The 27,635-nt window shown below is 29.7% G+C and overlaps 1 protein-coding gene across 5 annotated transcripts in view; it reads right to left on the bottom strand.

Moving 5' to 3' along the window:
* LOC410718 (puratrophin-1) overlaps positions 1-27,635 on the bottom strand; it is a 401,681-nt gene that overhangs the window by 163,559 nt on the left and 210,487 nt on the right. For all 5 annotated transcript variants that reach the window (XM_026445379.1, XM_016913622.2, XM_026445373.1 and 2 more), the window contains one exon: positions 20,440-20,529. In XM_026445379.1, the coding sequence (XP_026301164.1) occupies positions 20,440-20,529 (90 nt within the window). The remainder of the gene's footprint in view (positions 1-20,439; positions 20,530-27,635) is intronic.

Raw genomic sequence — 27,635 nt, 5'->3', positions numbered from 1 at the left:
TCTTATAATAATCAATACTCAAGAATTATTAGAATGGTCGATAGAAGTTGAACAAAACCTCGAGAGGAAGAGAAAAGGAAAAGGAAAAGGAAAAACTGAGAGGTGGGAGAAGGAGAAAAGATAATATAGGACGGAAGAAACTGGGAAACTCGAGGATATCATTAACCTTGGTATACCTTGGAAGATGAAAACCCGCGGAAAGTAGAGGCTTGCGGAGGAGGCAATTTGCGAGAGGAAGGAGCGCGGCTCGAGATGAAATTGTGGGCGGCAGCCGTTTGAAACATTAGAACTCAGGAAGAAGTAATTTTGTCGGCGGCCTGGATAGCTCAATTGGCGAGGTCAATCGTCCGGCAAATGGACGAGGATCCGGATTCGAATTTCTTCTTTACCGATCGATCGGATTATAATCCTCCTTCTTTTTTTCCTTCCTAATTTTCCAATTTTCATCTTGTTTTGAAAAATATCAAGAACGGAGATATTTTTCGCCTTCTGTACGAATAAACGGATATTCTTTTCGTTAGAAGAGAAAACTCAAAGAAACATTTTTCATTATCGAGAAAAATCCTTTCGAATTCAAAAATTTACAAGATTTCCATTCCATGGATTATTCATTGTATGTTCTTCTATAAATTGTTAGTAAAGTAAAAAAATTGTATTTTCACGAAGAAGAACTGATAGAAACATTTTTCATTACCGATCGAGAAAAATCCTTTCCTATCGAATTCAAAAATTTACAAAATTTCCATTCCATTTATTCATTGTATCTTCTTCTATAAATCGTTAGTAGAGCAAAAAATTTGTATTTTCACGAAGAAACATTTTTCATTACCGATCGAGAAAAATCTTTTCCTATCGAATTCAAAAATTTCCAAGATTTCCATTCCATTTATTTATTGTATCTTCTGTAAATCGTTAGTAGAGCAAAAAATTCATATTTCCACGATTTCCTTTCCTATCGAATTCAAAAATATATATAAGATTTCTGTCTATAATGAATCTTTGCTACGTTTCAACGTAATAATAATATAACGCACGTTTCAGAGAAAAGGCGGTAAAACGATAACGCACGGCTGTATATAATTTTACCTATAAAAACTTCCTTGAAAAAAAAAAAAAAAAAAAAAAAAAAAAGAAACAAATGGACTTGTTAACACGGTCAGGATACAGGAATTTTACTCGAGTTAATTTCAAATTTTCCCCAGCAAGGCGTAAGGCGCGATCGCAGTCACAGCAACAGACACGTTCGATCACACCGACCCGCTACGTGATTATGGTTATCACCCGGCCGATTGGATCGAGCGCATTAGCCACGCACGAACTCGCCGCGCGCATTCTAGACCACACTGGCGAGCGTGGTTAAGCGAGTGTGTACGTAATACTTTCGTACGAGATCGAGATGAGGATTTCTGAGAAAGTTTTCCGCGTCTAGAACGGCTTGGACCCGTGCGAACTCTCCTCCATCCTCTCCCTCCTCTTCATTCCCTGCTTCCTCTGACTACGGTTTACTTTATCAACAAATAATTCGTAACGTAATTCGTTTCAAAAAAGATGTAACATGGTTTATTTTAATGAGATTATTAGAATCTTTGGTTTACGTTTACTTTATCAACAAATAATTCGTTTTAAAAAAGATGTAACATAGTTTATTTTAATGAGATTATTAGAATCTTTGGTTTACGTTTATTTTATCAACAAATAATTCGTTTTAAAAAAGATGTAACATGGTTTATTTTAATGAGATTATTAGAATCTTTGGTTTACTTTATCAACAAATAATTCGTAATATAATTCGTTTTAAAAAAGATGTAACATGCTTTATTTTAATGAGATTATTAGAATCTTTGGTTTACGTTTATTTTATCAACAAATAATTCGTAATGTAATTCGTTTTAAAAAAGATATAATAGTTTATTTTAATGAGATTATTAGAATCTTTGGTTTACGTTTATTTTATCAACAAATAATTCGTAATGTAATTTTTAAACAAGATGTAACATGGTTTATTTTAATGAGATTATTAGAATCTTTGGTTTACGTTTATTTTATCAACAAATAATTCGTTTTAAAAAAGATGTAACATGGTTTATTTTAATGAGATTATTAGAATCTTTGGTTTACGTTTATTTTATCAACAAATAATTCGTAATGTAATTCGTTTTAAAAAAGATGTAATGATTTATTTTAATGAGATTATTAGAATTTTTGATTTACGTTTATTTTATCAACAAATAATTCGTTTTAATGTAATTCGTTTTAAAAAAGATGTAATAGTTTATTTTAATGAGATTATTAGAATCTTTGGTTTACGTTTATTTTATCAACAAATAATTCGTAATGTAATTCGTTTCAAAAAAGATATAATATGGTTTATTTTAATGAGATTATTAGAATCTTTTTTTTTACGTTTATTTTATCAACAAATAATTCGTTTTAATGTAATTCGTTTTAAAAAAGATGTAATAGTTTATTTTAATGAGATTATTAGAATCTTTGGTTTACGTTTACTTTATCGACAAATAATTCGTTTTAATATAATTCGTTTCAAAAAAGATGTAACATAGTTTATTTTAATGAGATTATTAAAATCTTTGGTTTACGTTTATCAACAAATAATTCGTAATGTAATTCGTTTTAAAAAAGATGTAACATGGTTTATTTTAATGAGATTATTAGAATCTTTGGTTTACGTTTACTTTATCAACAAATAATTCGTTTTAAAAAAGATGTAACATAGTTTATTTTAATGAGATTATTAGAATCTTTGGTTTACGTTTATTTTATCAACAAATAATTCGTTTTAAAAAAGATGTAACATGGTTTATTTTAATGAGATTATTAGAATCTTTGGTTTACGTTTATTTTATCAACAAATAATTCGTAATGTAATTCGTTTTAAAAAAGATGTAATGATTTATTTTAATGAGATTATTAGAATTTTTGATTTACGTTTATTTTATCAACAAATAATTCGTTTTAATGTAATTCGTTTTAAAAAAGATGTAATAGTTTATTTTAATGAGATTATTAGAATCTTTGGTTTACGTTTATTTTATCAACAAATAATTCGTAATGTAATTCGTTTCAAAAAAGATATAATATGGTTTATTTTAATGAGATTATTAGAATCTTTTTTTTTACGTTTATTTTATCAACAAATAATTCGTTTTAATGTAATTCGTTTTAAAAAAGATGTAATAGTTTATTTTAATGAGATTATTAGAATCTTTGGTTTACGTTTACTTTATCGACAAATAATTCGTTTTAATATAATTCGTTTCAAAAAAGATGTAACATAGTTTATTTTAATGAGATTATTAAAATCTTTGGTTTACGTTTATCAACAAATAATTCGTAATGTAATTCGTTTTAAAAAAGATGTAATAGTTTATTTTAATGAGATTATTAGAATCTTTGGTTTACGTTTATTTTATCAACAAATAATTCGTAATGTAATTTTTAAACAAGATGTAACATGGTTTATTTTAATGAGATTATTAAAATCTTTGGTTTACGTTTATTTTATCAACAAATAATTCGTAACGTAATTCATTTCAAAAAAGATGTAACATGGTTTATTTTAATGAGATTATTAGAATCTTTGGTTTACGTTTATTTTATCAACAAATAATTCGTTTTAATGTAATTCGTTTTAAAAAAGATGTAATGGTTTATTTTAATGAGATTATTAGAATCTTTAATATTTTTCTTTTTTTTTTATATATATAGATTGTACGTAGATGGATTAAAATAAACACTTTTTATAATTTTACACATAAATAATTGTTGAAAACATTTACATAATTATTTAAATAACTTGAAGCATCAAAATGCATTATTTTGTATCATTAATACAAAATTAATATAAACTTTGATTTAAAAATTATCGAATTCTCTTCTTTCGATCATTTCACCCGAGGAGACATTTGCTCCATCAAGAAAAAAAAGAAAAAGAAAGGAACGCCAGGATCCAGGCGTTCGAGTATGGAGCAACGATCAAAGGAGCGAAAAGACCTTTCTCCGTTTTCTCGAGAAGGTTTTTCGACGACGTTCGTATCGATGTAGCCCCCGTGGCGAGTCCCACGCCCGCGCCACGTTATTTACGAGTAGAAACGTGTAGGGTCGAGGGCGGACCGGACGCGGAATAGGATCGAGCTACTAATTGGTGAGCGAATTTTAATCGGGGAACGCGCCATTCTCGGGAATGCAACTATCCGGGAGAGGATTCTGTTATGGGAAAGCGCCCGTGTTCTACATTTAAGGTATAAAGATTTGCACGAGATTTCCACTCGCGATAAGGGGCTTTTTGTTTCTTCCTTCCTTCTTGTGAATTGTCGGGGATAATTTCACGTTGCACGTTCTTCTTTCGATTTAATTTCGTTGTTATAGAGATCTTTTTCAGTCGAATGTTTTGAAAAATTAGTTAACGTTTGTTCAATTGTATTTAATTTTATCGTTCGATTGCAGGATATTTGATATAGGTTTTTTTCTTATTGCTCTCAAGTGAGTTTGAAATAATATTTTTTGATATCAGTTCGAATTGATGATAACAAATTATATTATATTCAAATGATTAAAGTTTTGTGATATTATCGAATCATTTGTTATAAATAAAAATTGTCGTGAATGTATATTTAAAATTGAAAAATTTTCGTTATTTTTATTTTGATTACTTTAGAAATTATGTCAATGATTATTGTAAAATGTACTCATTCATTATTTTTTTAAGAATTATGTTCAAAATTATTTATTTCAAATTTATTTGAATCACTTGTTTGTTTATTAATAATTAAACAATACATTGTGATTAGATATTATTGATCGCACTAATTTTTCTTTTTCTAAATACAAGAGCCTCTCAAATAGCAATATCATTCTATTCGAGAATCGTATTTATGAAATTGTATTTCTATACATTAAAAATAAATTTTATCCTTTTAGGATTTTTTTATATAATATTAATAATTACAAAAGAGAAAACGATGAAATAAATATTTTCCTTTTTAAAAAACTACATTTTATATAAAAAAGTGTCTAAATATTTTTTTAAACAGAAAATAACGTACATGTAATAAATCAAAAAATTTAGTTCGATGATTCAATCTTATCCTATCTTTTTTTAAAAACTTCCAATATGCGATACTAAAAAGAAGAACCTATTTATTCCCATTATTTCACTTGGAAATATATATACTTCAATCTCGCGTAAAAACCATCCATGTTAAAGTGAAAAAAAGAAAAGAAAATATTCGACAAAGTAGAAAAATCCTCAAACATTCTCAATCTTTTTGGAACACAACCGGACGGATCGTCGTCCATTTTTCGCCGCGGTTTTCCGAGGAAACGAGATCGCCGTGGCGTTTCGAGGAACTGCTCGTTCCAGAAGCGGAGATCAGTGATAAGGGGAGCCGATAACGGGTCTTGGGCGGGTGGGCGTACATTGCGCTCGCAGCAGCGATCGAATGTATCTCTTCCAGTTATATTGATCGTCGATCGAGAGTTCGCGGTTGTTCGATATTTCCAACGATTTACCGGGGTAGAAAGAAAATGATAGAGGAGGGGAGAGGCGTTGCTGAAAGTGTTCCATTGAAGGAGGATCGATGCAGGGAGGAAGTTAAAAAAAAAAAAAAAAAATGGTGAACTTGTTAAGAAGTTTATCGATGAATTATATTTAATAAGGTATTTTTAAAAAATATTCTTAAAAATATTCTTTAAAGAAAATGTTTGAAGAAGTAATTAATTAAGTCTGCAAATCAATAATCTTTTTCAATTATTTTTATTTCTTACACAATAAAATAATAAAAAAAAAAACATTTTATTCGAATAACAATATAAACTTATGATAAAATTATTTTTTTCGAAGCTATTGCGATCATTTCATTTTTTTTTTTCGGATCATAACAAAATGATTAAAAGAATCGAATTTAAAATATATTTAAATAGCATTATTTGCATTGATCCTTAATTTATTCACCATGAAACATGCATCATATCGTACATCTTTTATGACGAACGAATCGTTTATTAATTTTTATGAAATTTTATCAAAAAGGCGATTATATTTATAAAAAGATTTAATTTATATTTATAATTTATTATTTTATTTATATTTAATTTATATTTATAATTTATATTTATAAAAAGATTATATTAAAAAGAGCGATTAATTGTGTTTTTATTTTTTTGCATATTGCATAAAATTAATACAATCAAAGTTAAGAATAAACTTTGGAAGCAAATGTAAATAATGCGCATGCGCAGAAACAGATCCACGACGAAAAAAGTTGAAAATTAAAAATTTGAATGGAATAAACGTTATATTTATATTTACATTAAATAAAAATTTCGAGAAATTCCATCCGAGATGATTAACAATAAATATTCACTTCGTATTCATCGTCTTACGTATCCCTCAATTTATATTTCCAATCTGTTTTATCAGTTGAGATTTCTCTTCCTTATCTTAAGCATCCTAACATTAAGAGAAAATTATTCATCCAACATAATCAACATAACAAAAATCGATATATCGATTCACTTCCATTCGTCCTTAATCTTATTTATAAACATCATCCCTATCTTACATTGGCCAGACACGAATATTTACATTAACATAGTTCATCCGTAGAAGCAACGGCGTCCAAACGGATGCTTTTAAAATCGAGCATCGCCTCGATAACCTCGTACCGTATGGCGCGGTTTCAACCGTACACAAAGTGCAAAAACGAAGAGAAGGAAACGAGTTTCAACGATTGGGATCGAATCGATATATCGATATATACCATCCGTAGTGCCATCCGCTGAATAATTATCGGCCGGTCGGATCTTCGGAGTAGCGACAACTCGCGATGCTCGGTCGCCTTCGCAATGACTTATTCGCCGCGTTAATTGCGCCGATAACCACGGCACAACGAGCACACACACCAATTCGAACGGGCATCGCGCTCCCCATTGCGCATGCGCGTACGCTTTCCTCCTTCTATTCGGCCTCGATGTCTCGACAACAAGACGATTTCAAAGAGGTCGTAAATTATTCGTTTTATGAAGAAATGTTTCGTACGAAAGTTGCTTGGAAGAAGACGTAGTATATACGATTTTTATTCATTTTTTTTTCTTCTTTTTTTGGTGGATATTCAGGTAAGACAGAATCGATGCAGATTTTATTTTATGAATTTTATAAAATTTATTTTCGAAATAGAATATAAGGCGTTCATTAAGTGCAGGCATAAATCTTAAAACTGGACATGGATTTGTGCTATCGAGATGCTATCGATTTTAAGAGATTTATAATAATTTGAAAATATAGAAAAAAATATAGAAATATAATGAAAGAAATTTTAAATCTTTTAATTCTCAATAAGTAATTATTGTTACTGCCAATTTATATAATCAAATGAAGAACATTATCCGAATATTATTTTCTTAATCAATAAGGCTGAATCAATAAAGCTCGTATTAAAAGTAATAATCTTGAACATAATGTAATGAAAATTCAAAATTCAAATTCAGATACCAGAAGTAGGAAACAATACCCCTATTGGATAACTCTGAATGTTTTGCAATTATAATCAGTTTCATATTCTTCTCTGGTCGCAATATATAACATTTCTACTACTAGAAAAGAAAAATCAAAGGGCCATTAATATCGAGTTTCCGAGTAATAATTTTCTTGCTTCCGTTCAATTGTAATAAATAGAAATTGATACAAAAATGATATGCCGGACGAAAAGAGAAACATAATCACAAATACACTGACTTGTGGTCTAATACGATTCTACACGAGAAAAATAAGAAAATGTTTTTAAGAAAATTTAATTGCTATTCTAAATAATGACCACATATTTCAATTGTGAAATTGTCATTGAAGTCAGAATATGACTCTTCATTTTTCTATACATATTCTATATATTTCATCATGTAAATTGGCAACATCTTTTTGATTGACTCATCCATCAAAAAAAGGATACTATTTGCTTCATGAAGAAAACAAATAAAATCAAAATTCAAGAATATATTATTATTCAAAGCAACTAACTTTATCCCAAATTTTAACTCTTCTTTGCCATAAATTCACAAATAAATTATCGAGAGCAATATGCTCAAAGGTGGATCCCCTCTGTCGTTCCGGTTGCCATCTTCCAGGGGACGAACGTGTATATATACATATGGCCCAAGTGGCGATAAGAACGCAGAAATGGAATTGATAACGCGTCAGAGGAGAAAGAGGAGAATTTATTTACACGAGCGTTTGAACCGTGTCACACACGCCCGATTCCCGAGCTCGCGCTTCCGATCCCGCTTTACCGTGTCTCCTCCCCAATTTATTAACCCGACATGAATCGTCGGTGGATGCTAATTGCGCAGGATACCAAAGCCGCTGCGGGTAAAGCAGTAAAGGCAAACGCAGCGTGTCTTGCCGGGACGCACGTAGCAATTACGCCGAGCGGATTATTCGTCGCCGAGCGGATCGTAAACATCCACCGCGGAAACCGATTCTCGGCCGGCGAGGAATGAAAAAATTAATCCGAGGCTTTACGATCGCGTGGCTGGCTGATCGCTAGGCCGGGATACACTTACGTACAGTATCGATCGAAAGTTTGGAATCGTGCGATTGGAGGGAGGGAATCGGATCTAAATTCGATTCCAAATTCTTTCGTCGCCCCGATCCTCTTCGATGAATAACCATTTTATGGATTAATTTATATTACTATTACTATTAATTTATATTAATTTATATATTAATTAATATTATTATTTATATTAATTTAATAATTGGATAACTTTTGACCATTAAGATGTAACGTTTTAACTCGATTTTATAGTATATGGTTTTTAGATGATGGAGATTATAGAAATTATTTTTATTAAGAATATGTTTTGTAAGACGAGAATGAATTTTCGTCTAATTCAATGCTTGAGGATTAAGAGAATAGGAGATATAGATATAGATTGGCCAGTGATGAAATATCAAAAGTTCGTATATTTATACAATTTTATAAGTATCGTATATTTTAATAGAGATACACCGTATATTTCTCGGAACACTTGTGATCATAAAGACAAACGTTCCTCATCAGCTGATTGTGAATGTTTACGACTACGGTCGCTGACCCAAGACCGGTTATTCGTTTCTTGCTATCCTTCGAGAGTATATATACGTATATTTGAAGAGATCGATTCCACGAATTAACGTATTCGCACGTATTAAAAAGTCAATATTTAAAAAGTCCCTTATCGTCATTGCTGCGAGAGTGGAAAAAACGTGAGAAATGCCCAAAGTGCGAAAACCGAGTTACAAGTTTAAATTCGGTGGGTAAACGAGATATTCCAAACGCTCAAATATCACGAAATTGCCAAACTTTCCTTTTTCTTCGAACAAATAAGACAAAAATAAAAATAATTCACTTTTTCTAATTTTCAAGAAAAATTAAAAAAAAAAAATCTCGAATTAACATCATTACCTTTCGTGTTCGAAAATTGTGTCACAAATATATTATTGATGTACAGCTTGTCTCATTAACCGGTTCGACGATTTCATCTCTCGATCCTGTCGATTAGAGAGATCGACCGTCAATAAGTTCCGTAACGAGGCAACGCGATCGTCCGATTAATAGAATCCCCTCCCCTTCCGATCGATTGATAATTTCGCCGGATTATTCTTCGAGCCCGTAACAAAACACCACAATCTCGATCCGATTGATCGATCGGATAACAATTTCTCGCCCGTTTATAGGGGAGGGGAGGGATAGTTTGACGCCTTTAAATACCTCCTCGAGTGAGTGTAATTATTGAATGAAAGGTGTGCGCGCTCGATTATCGATCGATTAGGCGATAGATCGTTCCGCTCGTTACTTTGAATTTCTGAAACAGAAATTCCAGAAATTTTTTTGTCGTTTTAAGATATTTATATTTTGGAAAAATAATTATAGACAGAAGATTCGAAACAAAATTATCGATCAGTTGTTTCTTAAGTTACATTACAAATTGTATATCTTATTTAATAAACGAATTTAATAAATCTCGATCAACTTCTCTATCATATCCTTTCAAAAATGTATAATCAATTTCGTAAAGAAGGATAATTATACACAGAGATTATAAAAGTAACGAGAGTTATTTATATAGAAAATATTATAAATATATTATATACAAATAAAATATATTATACATTATAAAAATAAAATATATTATATATTATATACAAAAATTGCTCCATATGTACGAATTCGAAACAATTCCGCCGAACGATTACTTCGAAATCGATCCGCTCGAGGGCATCACCGTTCCGTGGCCATCAATCCTCGATACAGAGTATCTACGTGACAGTAAAATGGTCGCTTTCACGTTACGTTTCCCATAGAGTATAGTATTCGCAATTAACGTGGCGTGGAAAACTCGTGGCGCGACGATATATACGTATACATATATATATATATATATATATATATATATATATAAGGGGCGAGGCGCATCGATCGACGAGAAATTATCGATCGGCCGGGCAGCATGAGATTTGGGTCGTACCCTGAATTCTGGCTGCGTGCACGATATACGAGAGCGGTTTGCTCCAGAACGTAATTGCTCACGTAGCCGGAGCGTGCGCCACCTAAAACGACGCCCGGACCCGTATGATTATCGAGTATCGAAAATTACACTGTTCCTTTTTCACCACGTATATTTACCGGTTTTAATCGCACGCCTATTATTCCGCGATCGGGCTTCTCCCCCACCCCTCCCCTTTTTTCGTCTCGTTCCGTTTCGTTTATTCCCCCCCGTAAGTGTGGCGTACTTGGGCGATTGCCTTTCGTGATTCGAGTTTATCGGTAAAAAAACCTTCGTTTATTAAGGAACGATCATCGTTTTTCTTTTCTCGTATTTTTCATTGATTTCAATTATACTTTTAAATTATAGCTTCTCGGCGTGGCAGATTGGAACGGCAAATTATACGTATCTTTGTTCTTTGTACGGTTATGGCTATGGATCCTGGTGTTTGTATTAAGAGGGAAGGAAGGGATTGAAAGAAAAAAGTAAAGACAGCATCTTTAATTTTACTTCTTTTTTTTTCAATATTTTCAAAAATTGTTTAAATTTTGTTTCGTGGTTTATTTATTGTTAATAATCTCTCCTTCGTTCATTTTAAAACTATTAATTAAAATAATAAAGATTTTCTTATTTTCAAAAAGTAAAACATTTATGCTTAAATGCTTCACGTTTGAATTAAATATTTTTATATGGTTATGGTCTTGGTGTTTGTATTAAAAGAGAAGTAAAGCTGACAGTATATCCTTAGTTTTATTTTTTTTTTCTATTTTATTATTTATTATTAATAATCTCTCCTTCTCCTTATTTTGAAACTATTAATTGAAAGATTCTCTTATTTTCAAAAAGTAAAACATTTATGCTCAAATGGAAGAATATATATATATATATTCATGTTTGAATTAAACAAAATTTATTTTAAAAACAAATTAAATTTTGTTTCATAGTTTATTATTAATAATCTTTCTTTCATTATTAAAAATAGATTTATTGAAAGATTTTCTTATTTTCAAAAAGTAAAACATTTATATGCTCAAATACTTTTGAATTAAACAATTTTTTATGTGGTTATAGTTACGATTTTGGTATTTGTATTAAGAGGAAAGGAAAGTAAAGCTGACAGTATCCTTAGTTTTATTTTTTTTTCTATTTTATTATTTATTATTAATAATCTCTCCTTCATTATTTTGAAACTATTAATTGAAAGATTCTCTTATTTTCAAAAAGTAAAACATTTATGCTCAAATGGAGGAATATATGTATATTCATGTTTGAATTAAACAATTTTTTATATAGTTATGGTTATGGTGTTTGTATTAAGAGGGAAGGAAGAAATTAAAAGAAAAAAGCAAAGCTGAGTATCCTTTTATTTTTTTTTTCAATATTTTTAAAAATTGTTTAAATTTTGTTTCATAGTTTATTTATTATTAATAATCTCTCCTTCATTATTTGATAGTAGATTTTGAAACTATTAATTAAAAGATTCTCTTATTTTTAAAAAGTAAAACATTTATGCTCAAATGCTTCACGTTTGAATTAAATGATTTTTTATATGGTTATGGTCTTGGTGTTTGTATTAAGAGGGAAGTAAAGCTGACAATATATCCTTAGTTTTATTTTCTTTTCTATTTTATTATTTATTATTAATAATCTCTGCTTCATTATTTTGAAACTATTAATTGAAAGATTTTCTTATTTTCAAATGGAGGAATAATTGAACGATTAATTTTAATTAATTTTGCTCGAATCATTTTTTCGAAAAGAATTTACCCTTTTTCTCATACAGTTAAATATTCGCAAAGAACTTTATATACATTTACGAAGTAGACTCGAGGACGACCATAAAGTGAACAGTAACGAGCCGCGACTAATAACAAGCAGTCCGTGAAATGGTATTTAATTATGGCTATCCACAGTCGGCACAGTGAACAAAGTACCGCAAACCGTGCATAGATAATTAGTCTAAGCCTGCTCGTTGCGTAATATATGTCTTCTTTATCCACGCACAACTGATTCTCCGAATCAGATAAATTGAATCGTGATCAACAAATTTTTTGTGAGACATTTCCTACGTGATTCACCTAAAAGGATGTCATTGATATTAATTACATAAATCATTATTTGTTATCAAATACATTTACAATTCTCCTTGCAATGCTTCATTTTAAAAGTTATTAATAATCGTATTTTTATTTTATATTTTCAATCATTTGACTTTATAAAAATCCGACAAAACTATCATTATTTTCAAAATATTTTTATCTATGATGAAATTTGACAATTTAATATTCCATCTTTATTATTAGCATTGTATTCTTAAAAGCTTTTAATAACTAACTTTCTAAAACTTTAACAAAAATTCTTTCTATATTGAAATATCTTTAGATCAAAAATTCTTCCAATTCTACTGACTTTATCAAAGAAAATTTCAAAATATTTTTATGTATGATATAAAATGATGAAATTTGGCAATTTAATATTCCATCTTTATTATTAGCATTGTATTCTTAAAAGCTTTTAATAACTAACTTTCTAAAACTTTAACAAAAATTCTCTCTATATTGAAATATCTTTAGATTGAAAATTCTTCCAATTCTACTGACTTTATCAAAGAAAATTTCAAAATATTTTTATGTATGATATAAAATGATGAAATTTGGCAATTTAATATTCCATCTTTATTATTAGCATTGTATTCTTAAATTTTTAAAAGCTTCTAATAACTTTCTAAAAATTTAACAAAAATTCTTTCTATATTGAAATATCTTTAGATCGAAAATTCTTCCAATTCTTTTCTCTGACTTTATCAAAGAAAAAATTTATTGAATTACGAAATTTGGAATAATATCTCTTTGAAAAAAATTTACCGAATTATCTTATTATTCAATGATTACAAAATTCTATTCAAAAGAGACCTGAAAAATATTACAAAACATTTAAAATTTCGTAGCAATAATCGTTTCGAATCGAACACCGAAAAACAAAAATTTCACTCTCGATGGAAATTCAAAGTAACGCGGAAGCCTGTTCCTCGGAAAAAGATAGGATCAGGTGCCGCTCCACTAACTTGAATTAAGCTTCTCTACGTCGTCTAATTCATGCTCGGGCACACGAGCGCGTTATTTAACCGAAGAAGCTTTGCACGTGAAAGCGATCCGCTCTTCACGCTCGCTCATTCGACAATAAAGATGTTTGCGGAGCCGTTGACCCGACGACTTCCGATAAACTCCGCACGATATTCCATCGTTATTCGAAAAGTTCGTTATAGTATATATAATCGACAGCCCGCGATTCATACACTTCGTTCGATAATGGGCTGGTGAAAATCAGCTTGATAATTATCTCTTCCATTAATTAACATCCCCGTTCAAGATTCATCAATTGATTTGCGTATATTGGAAAATTGAAAGATCACCATCTTTGGAGATAATTTATTCTTTATCGAAAAATTTTCGAAAGTTTTTTTCATATTCATAAAATTGTTCAGAGAATTTGTTTTTATTTTCTTAAGTCTATATATATTGATTTGATACAATATAGTAGCAGAATTATTAGTTAATTATTATTCATAAAAAATTCTAGTTTTTATTACACGAAAAATTATATATCTTAGTGAATATTTATGTCATAAGAAAAAATTATTAAGGATAATCAATATTATTAATACATTAACTTATTTAAATAATTCAGAATAAATTTAACAATCTCAATTTTCTAATTTTTTTAAGAGAATTAAACAAGAGTTTAAGTATTTTACAATGACAATAAAACAAAATCCAAAAATAATTTGATCAAACATGGTTTAAAATATTTATTGATTTTGGATAACGTTCTAATTATTAGATTATTATTCTATTTAAAAATATTAGGCAAAAGATGTATTTTGAAATTATGTTATTTGAATGAAATTAGAATTATCCTATTAATTTAAATCCTTTATTTAATTCAATAATATTAGAGGTTACAATGAGATGAAACACTTCCTTATGGATTCAAATGGAACTACTTTTAAACTACTTTTCTCGTGATATATGCTCAGACTGGAGCATGTAATTAGATCTCATAAGTTGACCTATTTCAAGAACGTTTCTTTGCTCGAAGTTCTTCAAACAATCGACAAAATACTTTCGTTTAAGTCAAATTGATTTGTTAAACGCCTCATCGAGTTACATCCCTGATTAATCAAGGGATGTTGACTGAAAATTACATTTACTGGAGAAATCTGTAATATCTTTTATTGTTTTGAAACAAGGTGCAGAGAGATGATGACAATGGAATAAGAATGACATAAGAAATACAGGAATGGCTGTTAATACAATTCATGATATAGATAATTGGTCTAATATTGATATCAATTTTTAATTATTACTTATATATCTCATTTTTACAATAGAATACACTTTTCAATAGAATACTTCTTAATAAAAAATATTTGATTTCAAATCAAATGAAACAATGAAAATAAAAATATCAATTTTTAATTATTACTTATATACTTCATTTTCACAATACTTTTCACTAAAGTAATAGAAAATATTTGATTTCAAATCAAATGAAACAATGAAAATAAAAATATCAATTTTTAATTATTACTTATATTTCATTTTCACTAAAGTAATAGAAAACATTTAATTTTAAATCAAATGAAACAAAATGAAAATAAAAACTTCAATTTTTTAACTTAATAAATAACAAGCATGTATCAATTTTTGTATTTGTTTTTCTAGAATTCTTCAAAAATATCTTGTATGTATTCTTAAGAATATCATATTAATTACCATTCAAATAACAAATTCAATCTAAATAATTATTCAAAATATGAAAAATGAGTATCTTCAAAATTTAGAATACAATACTTGGATCTATGAATTTTTATTTCTCACGGCGAATCTTCCTGGCTATTTCCTCTTTCTATTCAATGAATATCTTTTGAATGACTGCGCGGATTTAAACGCGCTAAATCGGCGACAAAGTGATTGCTTCTCAACTACGAGATTACAGATTAATTAAGGCTTTTTCTATTCCTGTTTTTCCTTTAGAAAGAAGCTCACAAGAAATGATTAGGATACGCGTGTCTTCTCGAGGATTATTTCCAATAGAATGACGTGACGTAAAAATATATAATTCAGTCGTAGGTATATAATATCGATTAATATAATTTTTGTGTAATATAAATTATAAAAATTATTAGAGATCTTCTTTTTCATAATTTTATTGCTCATATTATGCTCACCATTAACGTATTATTATGATAAAATTGATAATCGTAATAATACTGCATTATCGTTTTATTTCCAAGAGCTTGTTTAATTCGATTAAAAAGATTAATTCGATTAATTTGAATAATGCTATTATTAAATATCGATAACAAGGTATGTAAGTGATATTAGATTCAAATATCTTCCTTTTTTTTTTTTTTCAAAAATAAACAAGAATATAGATATTCTTAGCTCGTAATTACGCCTAACGATTGTACGTAATAATAGTATGTGGTGAGGCATATAATGGGATAATGAAGAGAAAAATTACACGTAATTTTTACACGAGAAAGAAGGAAATGCGCGAATCCTCAAGAACGACAAATAAGTCGTGCGAAATCTTTACACGAAGGAAATGTTTGCATTTAATTAAGAAGATTGCCGGAAGAATGTATAGAGGAATGGCAATTAGGATATTTACTTGCAAGCATTCAATAATTAAACACAGTATAAACTTGTTAAATTATACCATTATGTAGTAATAAGAAATAAAAACGTATTTCCACGGAGATGTTTAAAAATAAATAAACATGCAATTTACCGTGCTGACAAGTATTTTAAGAAATACCGTAATGAATGTAAGTGTTGTGAAATGAATTTTAAAAAAAATGATATGAGTAATTAAAATATAATTGCAACGCGAGAATATTTCAATTCGAAAATTTATATTCAAAAATCAAGAAACTTGGGATCCAAAATTCGTGCGCAATTATTACTTAAAGAAATTTAAAATTTAAAATTCATCGATTACCAATTTTTGATTTCTAAATTCACGAATCTAAGCTTTATGACTTTTAAAACACATGGATTCAAATCCTAATAAATCTAAATTTAAAATTCACGATAAGAGTAATATTAATATCCAAAAAGAAACATAGATTCTTGGATTAAAAATTTTCTTTTGACAAATGAATCTCCAAATCCAAGTCTACATATTCAAATTCGAAATATCGTGTTCAAAAATTCATAATTAATAATTTTTCTCAAAAATATTGCTACTCTAAAAATACTTATTATTACATCCCCGCATTTAATCTTCCATCTATTTCGTTGTCAACTCTTAAAAATCGGGACAGAATTACCCTGCACGATAATTCATAATGCATGTTGAAACAGAAAGTACGAAACCTGCGTAAAGAATATCCAATTAGATATAAAACGCATAGTAACTCCTTTTCCTTTCACCCATCCGCGGATTTTAGGGGCACATTATCCTTCACTTTCTACGCTGACGGCGACAATGTAATTGTTCCCCCGTTTTCAAAAATTTTACCATGCGGTTGGGAACAGCGTAACTCTCCTAACCCCTCCTCCCCCCTCTGTTTTTTTACCGTTCCCGGACCGATCAATAACAGTGTGAAAAAAGAGAATACGAACGGTGGAAGATTACAGGTCAGTAAACAGTGCGATCAGTAAACAAACCAACGTTCGAGCCAGCGAAGAAAAGACGCTCGCTTCGCGTCTTCTTCGCGCATGCGCAATGGAACACCGCGCACGTAACACCGTTAAAATAATGAAAAATTCTCTTGCAAACGGACAACGAGCCTTCGAGCGAGTTTTTTTCTTTCTTTTTCTTTTCCTTTTTTTTTCTTTCCTGAACAAGCACGAAGGAGCACGCGACTCATCCTCAAAGGCGACACAGAAATCGTTTCACCAGCCAGTTTTCGTTTTAAAATTGAATTCCGGGCGAGCGCCTCTTTGTCCGCTCTTCTCTCGAGACGACGAGTGTCCCGTTTCCATTTTGTTTGCTGTTCAACGTGCGCGTCGACGATGGAACACAACGTCGAGGAGGACACAATCAGCTATGAGTTTCGCGAACGAGAAACAGGAAGTGCTTGTAAATAGAGAAAATGGTGGAGAGGAGGGGGGAAGGGGAGAAGAAAGAAAAATAGCGGAGAAAATATTTACAAAGAGAAAGCGGATGCTCGAGTGGAAAGAGAAAGAGAAAGAGGAAAAAGAAGGAAGCGTTGTAGCGTTGATATTAAATTGCTTGGCGTTAAGCTCTGTTGCGATAATAGTTTGTTCTTTGTAGATTCGTTCTTCGCACGATACGTTTCTTTTTTTTTTTTTTTTCTTTCTCCGAGAAAAATTAATTAAATACGATATCGACGTGTTCGTATAATTTATTTAATTTTGTTCAGAAATATCATTAATTCTTTCGATCCAAATAAATATATATATATATATATATATATATATATATAGTAAATATTTTCAAAATATATTTTTTTCAATTTTCGATAAATTTATCGATATATTAATTTTTCTGCAATTGCATCAATATACACTATCGTTTAAAAAAGTTTGGAAATATTTTTGCATGAAATAATTACAAAATTAAAATTCATATTGACAACCATTTTAGAAGAAAATTAATAAATAGAAGTAAAAAGAAATTGATTATTTGGAAGAATCAAAGAAATTTTTTTATCATTTAATAAATTTTTATAACAAAATTATTGCTTTTTATTGCTTCCAAATTTATATTGGGATTGAAAAACTAATCAAAAATGATTTATTTATCGTTATTAATTTTTAAATATTACTACATAATTTTGTAGAGATAACACTGTTTAAATTTATGAAAAATGATCTATCGATAATTCTCACTTCACGCTTTCTTATTCATTGTCAATCACAAACAGATTGTATTATTTTAAAACAAATAATTCGTAATATTATTGTTTATAAACGGAGAAGGAACGACACGAGAATCTGTTTACACGAACGAGGCGTGGCGATAGACATAATTTACGCAAGGATCCAAAGATTTTCAACAAGGAATGGAGAGATGGAGAGATTCGATCCACGGCAAAAGTTTTAATAAAGATCACGAGAAAGTACGGTTAGGATGTTTTCTTTTCGAATTAGTCGCATTAGTGGTTCAATTCCTGTGATTCCTCCTCTTTAGAAACGTTCCACGAGGAGGATGGTGGAAAGTGGAGACGGTGGAATGCGAGAAAATTATACGTTCCAAAAGGGGAAGGTAATGGATGCGCACATGTGAAACATTGGTTGGAAATTGTTGCACGAATGGAAAGCTACGATAACGAAACTAGCCGAGAAATGATTTTTACACGAGTAAATTATTTTTCGGTATTATTTCTATTTCGAAAATTAAAAAACTGTACTTTATCTTACCATATGTTTGTTCACACTTATTCCACTTTTTAAAATTATTATTAATTGACAAAAATATATATAGTTACTATTTCTTTGTTTTATCAATATAACTAGAAATACATTCACATTATATAATAATTGTTAAATAACAAAGCTGCATTGTTAATTAAAAAATATATTACAAATTTATAACTGGGATAACTTTGACTTTCAGAAATACAAAATTACATAATAAATTATATAAATTGGTTACAAAATCAATGTTTGTAAAAGTTTTGAGAAAAGCCTAAACCTTTCAAAACTATTTTTTCAAACTTATTTTTTGCTAACTGTATAATTATTCATAAATTATACTAAGAAACTAAAACATATGAAAACTCTGTCTGCAAACATATTCTTTCTCCCCCACTAATCAAATTACCATCGTAAATTAAAACTCTCTCAACAAGAATCTCTCAGAAAGAATAAAACACTCAACGCACCCTTCCATCCTTCACCCTTTTAAAAACCCTTCATCTCAAAAGACCATCTTTTCCTTGTGCGAACAACCCTAAGATCCTAAGTGTACATCAACTTCCTCTCTCTCTCTCAAAGCCTCACAACCCACATAACTCATCTTCCTCAATTCTTTTTCTGGAAAAAAAAAAAAGAAACCTTTGCACCAATTTTATCCCATAAAGCTTGGGATATAATCGTTAACCAACGCGAGAATACAGTTAGACATCCGTGAGAGCCTGGAGAAAAGGACAAACAAAAAAGGATATAGAGGAAGGAACGTAAATAAAGAAAGGACCATAGGAGAAATAAAGAGAAGCCTTTTAAACAGAGGATATAGAAGTGATGTGAATTGAGCTTTAGGAGGCAGTGGGTGTGTCCTGGCTTCTGCATATTCCTTTGTGAGATAAGACGATCGATATTGTTATCGATAAGTAACGATAATATCGGTATGTTACCGATATCATTCGATATATCGATAATATCTTCAAGATATCTGATAACTGATAAAAGTAACTAGAGTTTCTATTTTTCCTTCGTTGTTGAAGAATATTGTTTATCCATAAATAAACGATATTTTATCGTTATTAAAATATTTTAATAATAAACAGTTTAAATAAATATTATTACAAATAATATTTTACAAGAACTCCTCTTTTATCCATTAACGATATCTTAAATATTGATAATCACAATTCTACTTCTCAATTTATCCTGTGTCATGTTCAAAGATATATTAGGGTGTCTGTTTAATGAAAATTTTAATGACCCACTTGTGAAGGAAGTTTAGATTGTATTTGAATTAGGAGAATGATTAGAATTTGTTTGATCAACGAGTGTTTACACAGATAGAGATTTGATTGCACAATTTCTTCTGTTTAAAAATTGGGATCATTTTAAATAATTTTTATCAATATTTATTACGCTCAAAATCTTTTGCTCGTCTATTGATAGGCGAAGAAATGTAGAAAACAGAATTTAAAAAAGAAAAAGAATTAAACAAAAGTGTAAAATTTATCAGACTTACCAGGAAGCGTGAGGCCACACGTGAGAACGTGTTCCGGTATGTCGTGTATGGTCCTGGGCGCTACCACATCGTCCACTCTCTTTTTCGTTCCTGAAACAGGAGACAACAGGGATCTCGTTACTCCCGCATCCTTTACGAATCCGATCTCACGAGCCTCGCGTTTGTATCTCAATCGACGAACGGAATCGTATACCAGCAGATTTCGGTAATCTGATATAATGCCAGTACACAAGAGGGTTTGCGTAAAGTTGTCCCTTCGTGACAGTTGCACAAATATGACCGCGATCCACCCGTGAAAGGATATCGGATAACTTTCCCAACCCCGTTTCGAAAAATCGAAGGAAGTGTTTCACTCGTACACGCTGCTCCCAATGCCAACTGACCTATCGCAAATATTCCAACTCGATTGATTGGCTTCATGCGTATGCATATTGTGCACTCTTGGTTGGTGAAAATCGTATAAATTCGTGGGATGGAGATGAAATTCTAAATCTTTCGTTACGTAGTAATATATATCATTTATTCTATTCTATTAAAATTCTTTTTATATTTTTCAGTTCAATTTCTTTTTTATTATTGAAGTATTTAAATAATAAAGTTTTGTTCTTGAAGATTTTGTCTTTTGGGTATTTCAAGATGAAGTGTGCGTTCTTTTTTCATATAATTCCTGTAAATTTATCGTATTTTATGTTTTATAAATTATGTATATTTTGTTATAATTATTGTAGGAATTATTAAATTTCTTTCTTCGGTTAAATTTACGATAATTTTTTCAGACTCGATTAAACTTTCTTAAACTTAACCTATTACAACTTAACCTATTACCTTCGTTTCCACAACGAATCTTGAAAACACATTAAATATCCCGAAGAATTCAAGGAAATCATTTTTATTTTTACTCTTTGCTTCAAAAATTCAAGAAAAATATTGTGATAAATCTATTATTATAGCAAACGAAAACAATCTCAACGGATTCAATTAGTACATTTATGAAATTATTTCATTTCAAATAATCTAGAGAATCGAAAGAAAAAGTTACTTATCCTGTCAAACGAAACGCATAATTATTTCAAACAACACTTACCCAAATAAAACAATATATTATTTTAATTATTTTTCAAACGCCATCATAACTTTAATAACATTCAAGCCCGTTGCACCGCAAACTCGATTATAATTTGATTTATAGTTCATTCTAACCTCACCTCTTAACTCCAGGCGTTTTTTCGTCGAAGAATCGAAATAGCCGAAGAATCGAAACGATCGAAGGTGAACGTCGTGATGCACGCAACTTTTCGTAAAATGCACTAATCATTCCTTGGAGATGCATTTTCTGCACACGCGACGTGGACAAATTAATTGCATGCAATTAAGACGGCCGTGGCGCGGCCACGGTTTATGGTTTATTGTGGCTGGTTTCACGGCTAAACACCGAGGCGGAAAAATCCCCTAGGAAAGTACCGCTACACGGCGCAGCCGCGCGGCGAGATTCGAATCGCGGAATAGGAACACGCGCCGAACGAAACGAACATCATGCACGTGATTTAAGGATGTTGGAATTGTTTATGGACCGGCGAATTGCTATTGAATTTCGATCCTGGTATTTTATTGTGACTTCGTGATCGTGCAGCCGATAAATTGTTTTTGGGAGGGGAAGTGTTCTTTGATCTTTCGTTTATCCCGCGGATATATTCGATTCGAGGATTTTTAGGATGTTGGGTCGAGGAGAAATTGTGCTGGAGTAAATTAACTGCTGGTTTTTTTTAACCCTTTGAGCTCGTATCCGCGTGTAATTTCCGCGGTTTTCACACGTTTCCGGATGTCATTACGGATATTAGATATTTATTACATATTCGATTTTAATTCTCTCGCGACAAAATAAATCGCGTAATTTATTTATTACGTGCATGTATTAGAATAGTATTTGATTATAAAAGATTGTAAAAAAATTTTGACGTGCAATTAAAAACAAAGATTATTGAAAACGAGATTTTTATTATTTTAATAATATCTTCATCGATAGAATATATATATATATATATATATATATATATATATATATATATAAGTAATTATTTAAGAAATTGATAAATAAAATTTTTAATATATAATAAATTTTATTACATCTAAAGTATATACATTAATTTAATGTTGATTCAATAATATCTATTTAAAATTGCGCATAAACGAATTTAAAACATTATTACACATTCATAATTCAAATATTAATTTAAACCATTACTTTTAATTTACTTTGTTGATTTTTCATTACACGCTTGTTATCGTGTAATGGGTTAATGAACTTTTCTCGTTTAATTATTAATTCTAAAACTCAAACAACTTCGTTCAGAGAATGAAATAAACGTTATAATATTTAATAACAACTTTCAATGAACGAATCCCCATCTTACTTACTCTCCATGTAAATATAAACATGATAATGTTCGAATCAAGGCAGAAACGATTCCATTCCATTTCGACTACTCTCAGTCACTCTTCCCGTAGTTCTCTTAATCCAAACACATACTTGATACGATCCAGAGAAGGACGACCACGCAAATTTCAACGGTCAAACTCGTTACGCGGAGGCGTTAATTGCGCGATAACAAGACGCGTTGTACAGTTTCGCGAGACAATGGGGCCACTGCATCACCGTTACGGCAGGGAATCACTCAAACAGGGCTGCCACGATAAAGAAATTGCACGAGTTTATCACCGATTTATCGTTTTCGCGGAACTCCTCCAATCATCGTTGCTAATTCCCTCGTGAAATTTTCATCTTTTCTTTTCTTCGTTTATCTACCCTTCATTCTAGAAGTAATATTCGATAAAAATGAGAGACTTGACAAGAATTAAAATCACGATATAATACAGTTTTTCATGATATAATTAGAAAAAATTAGAAAATAGTATGCAAAAGATAGAAAGAATCGATTTTAATTTTTTAATGCAACAAAAAGAATGGAATTGAATTTAATAAAAAAATTTTATAAGATAAGATTTAGAGAGTGGATTTGAGAGGAAAGATGGAAGAAGAAATTATAAGATTAAGTTAAGGATATAAGTTTTAAGATTATAAGTTAAGTTAGAAGGAAAATTTTGAGGATGATAGTAATCTTACATATACGACGAGAAGAAAGATAAAAATATATCGGTATAATTTTGTGATATTTCCATATATTGAATTTGATAATTGGAATTATCACAATTTATGGAACTCTGAATCTCTGAATACAAACTCGTTCTTCGGCAATTTAATTGATCAATATCGAATAAATTATTATACGAATATATAAAATAAAATTTTATACAAATCAATCATAAATTTTATCAGAGAAGATATTAAAATGTATATTTTGAATACATGTTTTTTAAACATGGCAAACTTATCAATGTTTTACTCAGGAATTCAATAAGGTAAGTAAAATATTTAAATAAATAATTTTACAGAAATATAAAAATCTGCTAATTTAATATGTCAATTACATTATTATAAATGAAGAATATAAATTTCGATTGTTAATCGACTTCGAAGTAAAATTTTATCTTTCATACATTCATCATCATGCAAGAATGTATTAACTTCATTTGGAATAATATAATAATAAAAATCAACAATCAACTGCAAGATAAAATCAATCGAATATGTTATTTTCTTTGTTAGGACTTTTTTTTTAAATCGTGATTTGCAGAATCGTAAATGTAACCATTAATAGAAAAAAACAATGACTTTTTAATCAAATTTATATCATATGATATATAATTCTATCTCTTTTTTTTTCATTTGGAAAGAATGCACATAAAGTAAACAAGGACAAATAATAAAAACATCAAAAACGAAATAAATGTGTCTCTGAAAATTGCAAAGAATTAAATATGAAGTGTAAATAGCAAATCATGAAAAATGAAGGGACAGAGACTCGAGAAATGTGAACATTGAGATAAATGATAAAAATTAATTACAGTGATCCATCAAGTAGAAATGCACAAAACTAAAATTACTTTAATATTATTATATATTTAATTAAAATTAAATTATAAAATAAAAACAAGAAACGATTAAAAAATAAAAGTAAAGTGTTCCATATACAACAAAAACGCAACGCGTGTACTTGGCTTTCGCTTGGAAGATGGTGGAAGCGTGGTAAGACGATCGGGATCGTCTGAAAACTGAAAGTCGCGCGTATCGGGGAAAAAATGGATATGCTGGCAAGACGATCGAGGATGAAAGTGAAATAGAAAACAGGCCGGGGTAAAGAGAAAGGGGGAGAAAACGAGGCGCACGCGATTTCGATGATCGAAGCGCGCCGGTGAACGCGATACCAGCCGCCTGTTTCCTTCATGTTCCTTGATTAGCAGCTGTTCGAACGTCTTAATTCATTCGTGACACCGAACACTCGTTTCGTTCGCGTAAATGAACCTTGCTTCCGACCTGTTCAGCTGTTTTACACGTGGCTAAAATGTGCTCGAAAACGTGTAATCGAAGAACTTTAATAATCGCTTTTAGAAAACGATTGAAACGAACGAAGAACTTTGATTGCATTCATTTCGGAATACGTGGTTGTTGTATTCTGAAATTTTAATTCACGCGTGTAATTTTTATCAATAGAATCGAAAGCCATTCGAAAAATTTGAACTTTTCGATAATATTTATTATTAAATGAAATTAACAATGAAAAAAGAATTACTTCTTTATTCACAATTTCATTCACGATTAAAATAAAATTTTATAAATAGATTAAATCAAAATCCCTCGAATATTTTCGTTTCAATTGTAAAAAATTATCCGTCCAATTAGTTGCAAGTAATCCAATTACCGAGAAATTCTCGTTCACCAGATATGCAAGAGAAGATCCATTGTATTCGCTTTCGACGACATTCAACGTCATGATTTCTAATTTCCAATTACGACATGCATTCGGATCGCGGAGTGCGTTGCACGGGTCATTTGGAAAACTGTACGATCGCGTAAGCTGGAGCGATTACGAGAAGTCACGCGAGGGAAACGGCTGTTTGTATACGATGCGAGATGTCCGTGTTTCGAGGAAATAGAGGAACAAGAGCGAAACATGCGATCTTCTCCATCAAATCGATTGTTCTAAATATGTTAAAAATCGAGGGTTCCAAGTTTTCGAAGAAATTTTACTTTAATCTTTCAAAATTTCTGAAACAATTCACTTTCTACAGTTTCTACTTGATCAATCAATAATTTAAATCAAGTGATTAAATAAGAATTGAATAATTGGATATTTTCGAAAATCGATAAGGTTTTTTTTTTTAATTAGTGTAACTTCCTTGATTAAAATTCACGAACAAAATGTACGAAATTCAACTATTTATTAAATTTTTTTATCATTAGAATTAGATTAATTAACATTAAATCATCTAATAAAAGGATAATTTGCTATTTCAGTTATTTCAAGAATTTTCTTATTTTTAATAATTATTGTTTATTATCAACAGATTTGTAAAATCAGATATTTTTAGTTTTTTAGCTTCGAATTTTATTTTTTTTAAAAATTGAATAATTTTTTTCTTATGAAATAATGAATTGAAAACAAATTCTTTTAATATCAATATTAATTAAATATAATGGTTTCGATAACAAATATTAATTCGTGATTATTAATTTATTTAATTATTAAATAGATTATATATTTCATTTTATACTAAATATTATTCACTAAAAAAATTACTTGCACGCTCAACAATTTTTAATTCATTTTATCTTATTTTATTATTAAATTTAAATAAAACTATATTTATTATACTTATTATTTATACACTTTAAATTATTTCTTATTAATTAGATTCTTAGATAAATTCAACATTCAAGATTTCAATTTTATATTCCATAACAAACATCAAATATATAATATATTCCTAACTTTAATATTTAATTATTCAATATCCAATTATCCAATTTTATTGGCATTTATTATTAAATGAAACTTAATTAAATAATAGATTTCAACAAAAATTTATAATCGAGTTCTTTTTAATATTTACAAGAATATTAATAATCTGAAATTAATTAATTTTATATTCCATAACAAATATCAAATACATACATTCCTAACTTTAATATTTAATTATTCAATATATCTAATTTTATTAACATTTATTATTAAATGAAACTTAATCTTTATGATAGATTTCAAAAATTTATAATCAAGTTCTTTTTAATATTTACAAGAGTACCAACCTAAAATTACTTAATTGTTTCAAAACATATTTTCTTAAAAATAAACTTTTATAAAAATAAATAATTCTTAGATGAGCGATCCAAATTACTTTCTCAAACACAGCGATAAAAGGTGAATACATTTTCAAATTCTACCATTGCATTAGTATCACTTCGCGAAAATTCTTTTTAGATCATCTTTCCATACTCGACCCACCACTTTCTTCTAGAGAAACATCAACTTGCAAGAAACAAAAAACTTGGAATATACCTGCTTCAATTCTGTCCCAATATTCATCAATGCATAATCGATATTATCGATATAATCGATATATATTATAATCCATTGATAAAGGTCGAAGGATACGTGTTATCGCGTTAAGATAATAATAAAAACATTCCACGACATCTTCAACTCCGTTCTCAGGGAATCAGGAAGTTGGTGGCCGGTTGCGGATGAATTTCGCGTGGCTTCCTCCTCCGGCCGGGATCATTGACATAATGATCTGAATGGAAAGGTGGGGGTGGACAAGAGAGGGTATGCACGAGGGGGGAGCGATCGAGGTCGCTGATACGCAATCGGATGCTGCTGTACACGGTGTCGCGGATGCAGCTGCTGTTGTCGAGACTGTACTCGTTCATATCCTGATTCTCGGCAACAACAACAACAATTTCGTGCTTCTCGATTTAAAACGTGTTGGAGCACGTGCGGAGATGAGTTCGTCGAGATCGAGTTGAATAGAAATACGTCAGAAGTTTAGAAGTTTTTATGAGCAACAAATTATATATATGTATATTTTACTCGAGTAATCTTTTTCAAATTGTTAATTGAATTTATCAAGATAAATCGTATTTTTGCCAATATTTTAGTCCACTTTAAATCTAAATTATTATAATAATATAATAATTATAATATAATATATAATATATTATATTATAATATATAATTAATATATAATATATAATTATAATATATTAATATAATTAATAAATTAATTCAGTTTATTATTGT

The sequence above is a fragment of the Apis mellifera genome, linkage group LG1 (assembly GCF_003254395.2).
Source record: "Apis mellifera strain DH4 linkage group LG1, Amel_HAv3.1, whole genome shotgun sequence".
NCBI classification, from domain to species: Eukaryota; Metazoa; Arthropoda; class Insecta; order Hymenoptera; family Apidae; genus Apis; species Apis mellifera.
This window is presented reverse-complemented; position numbering and strand designations above follow the sequence as displayed.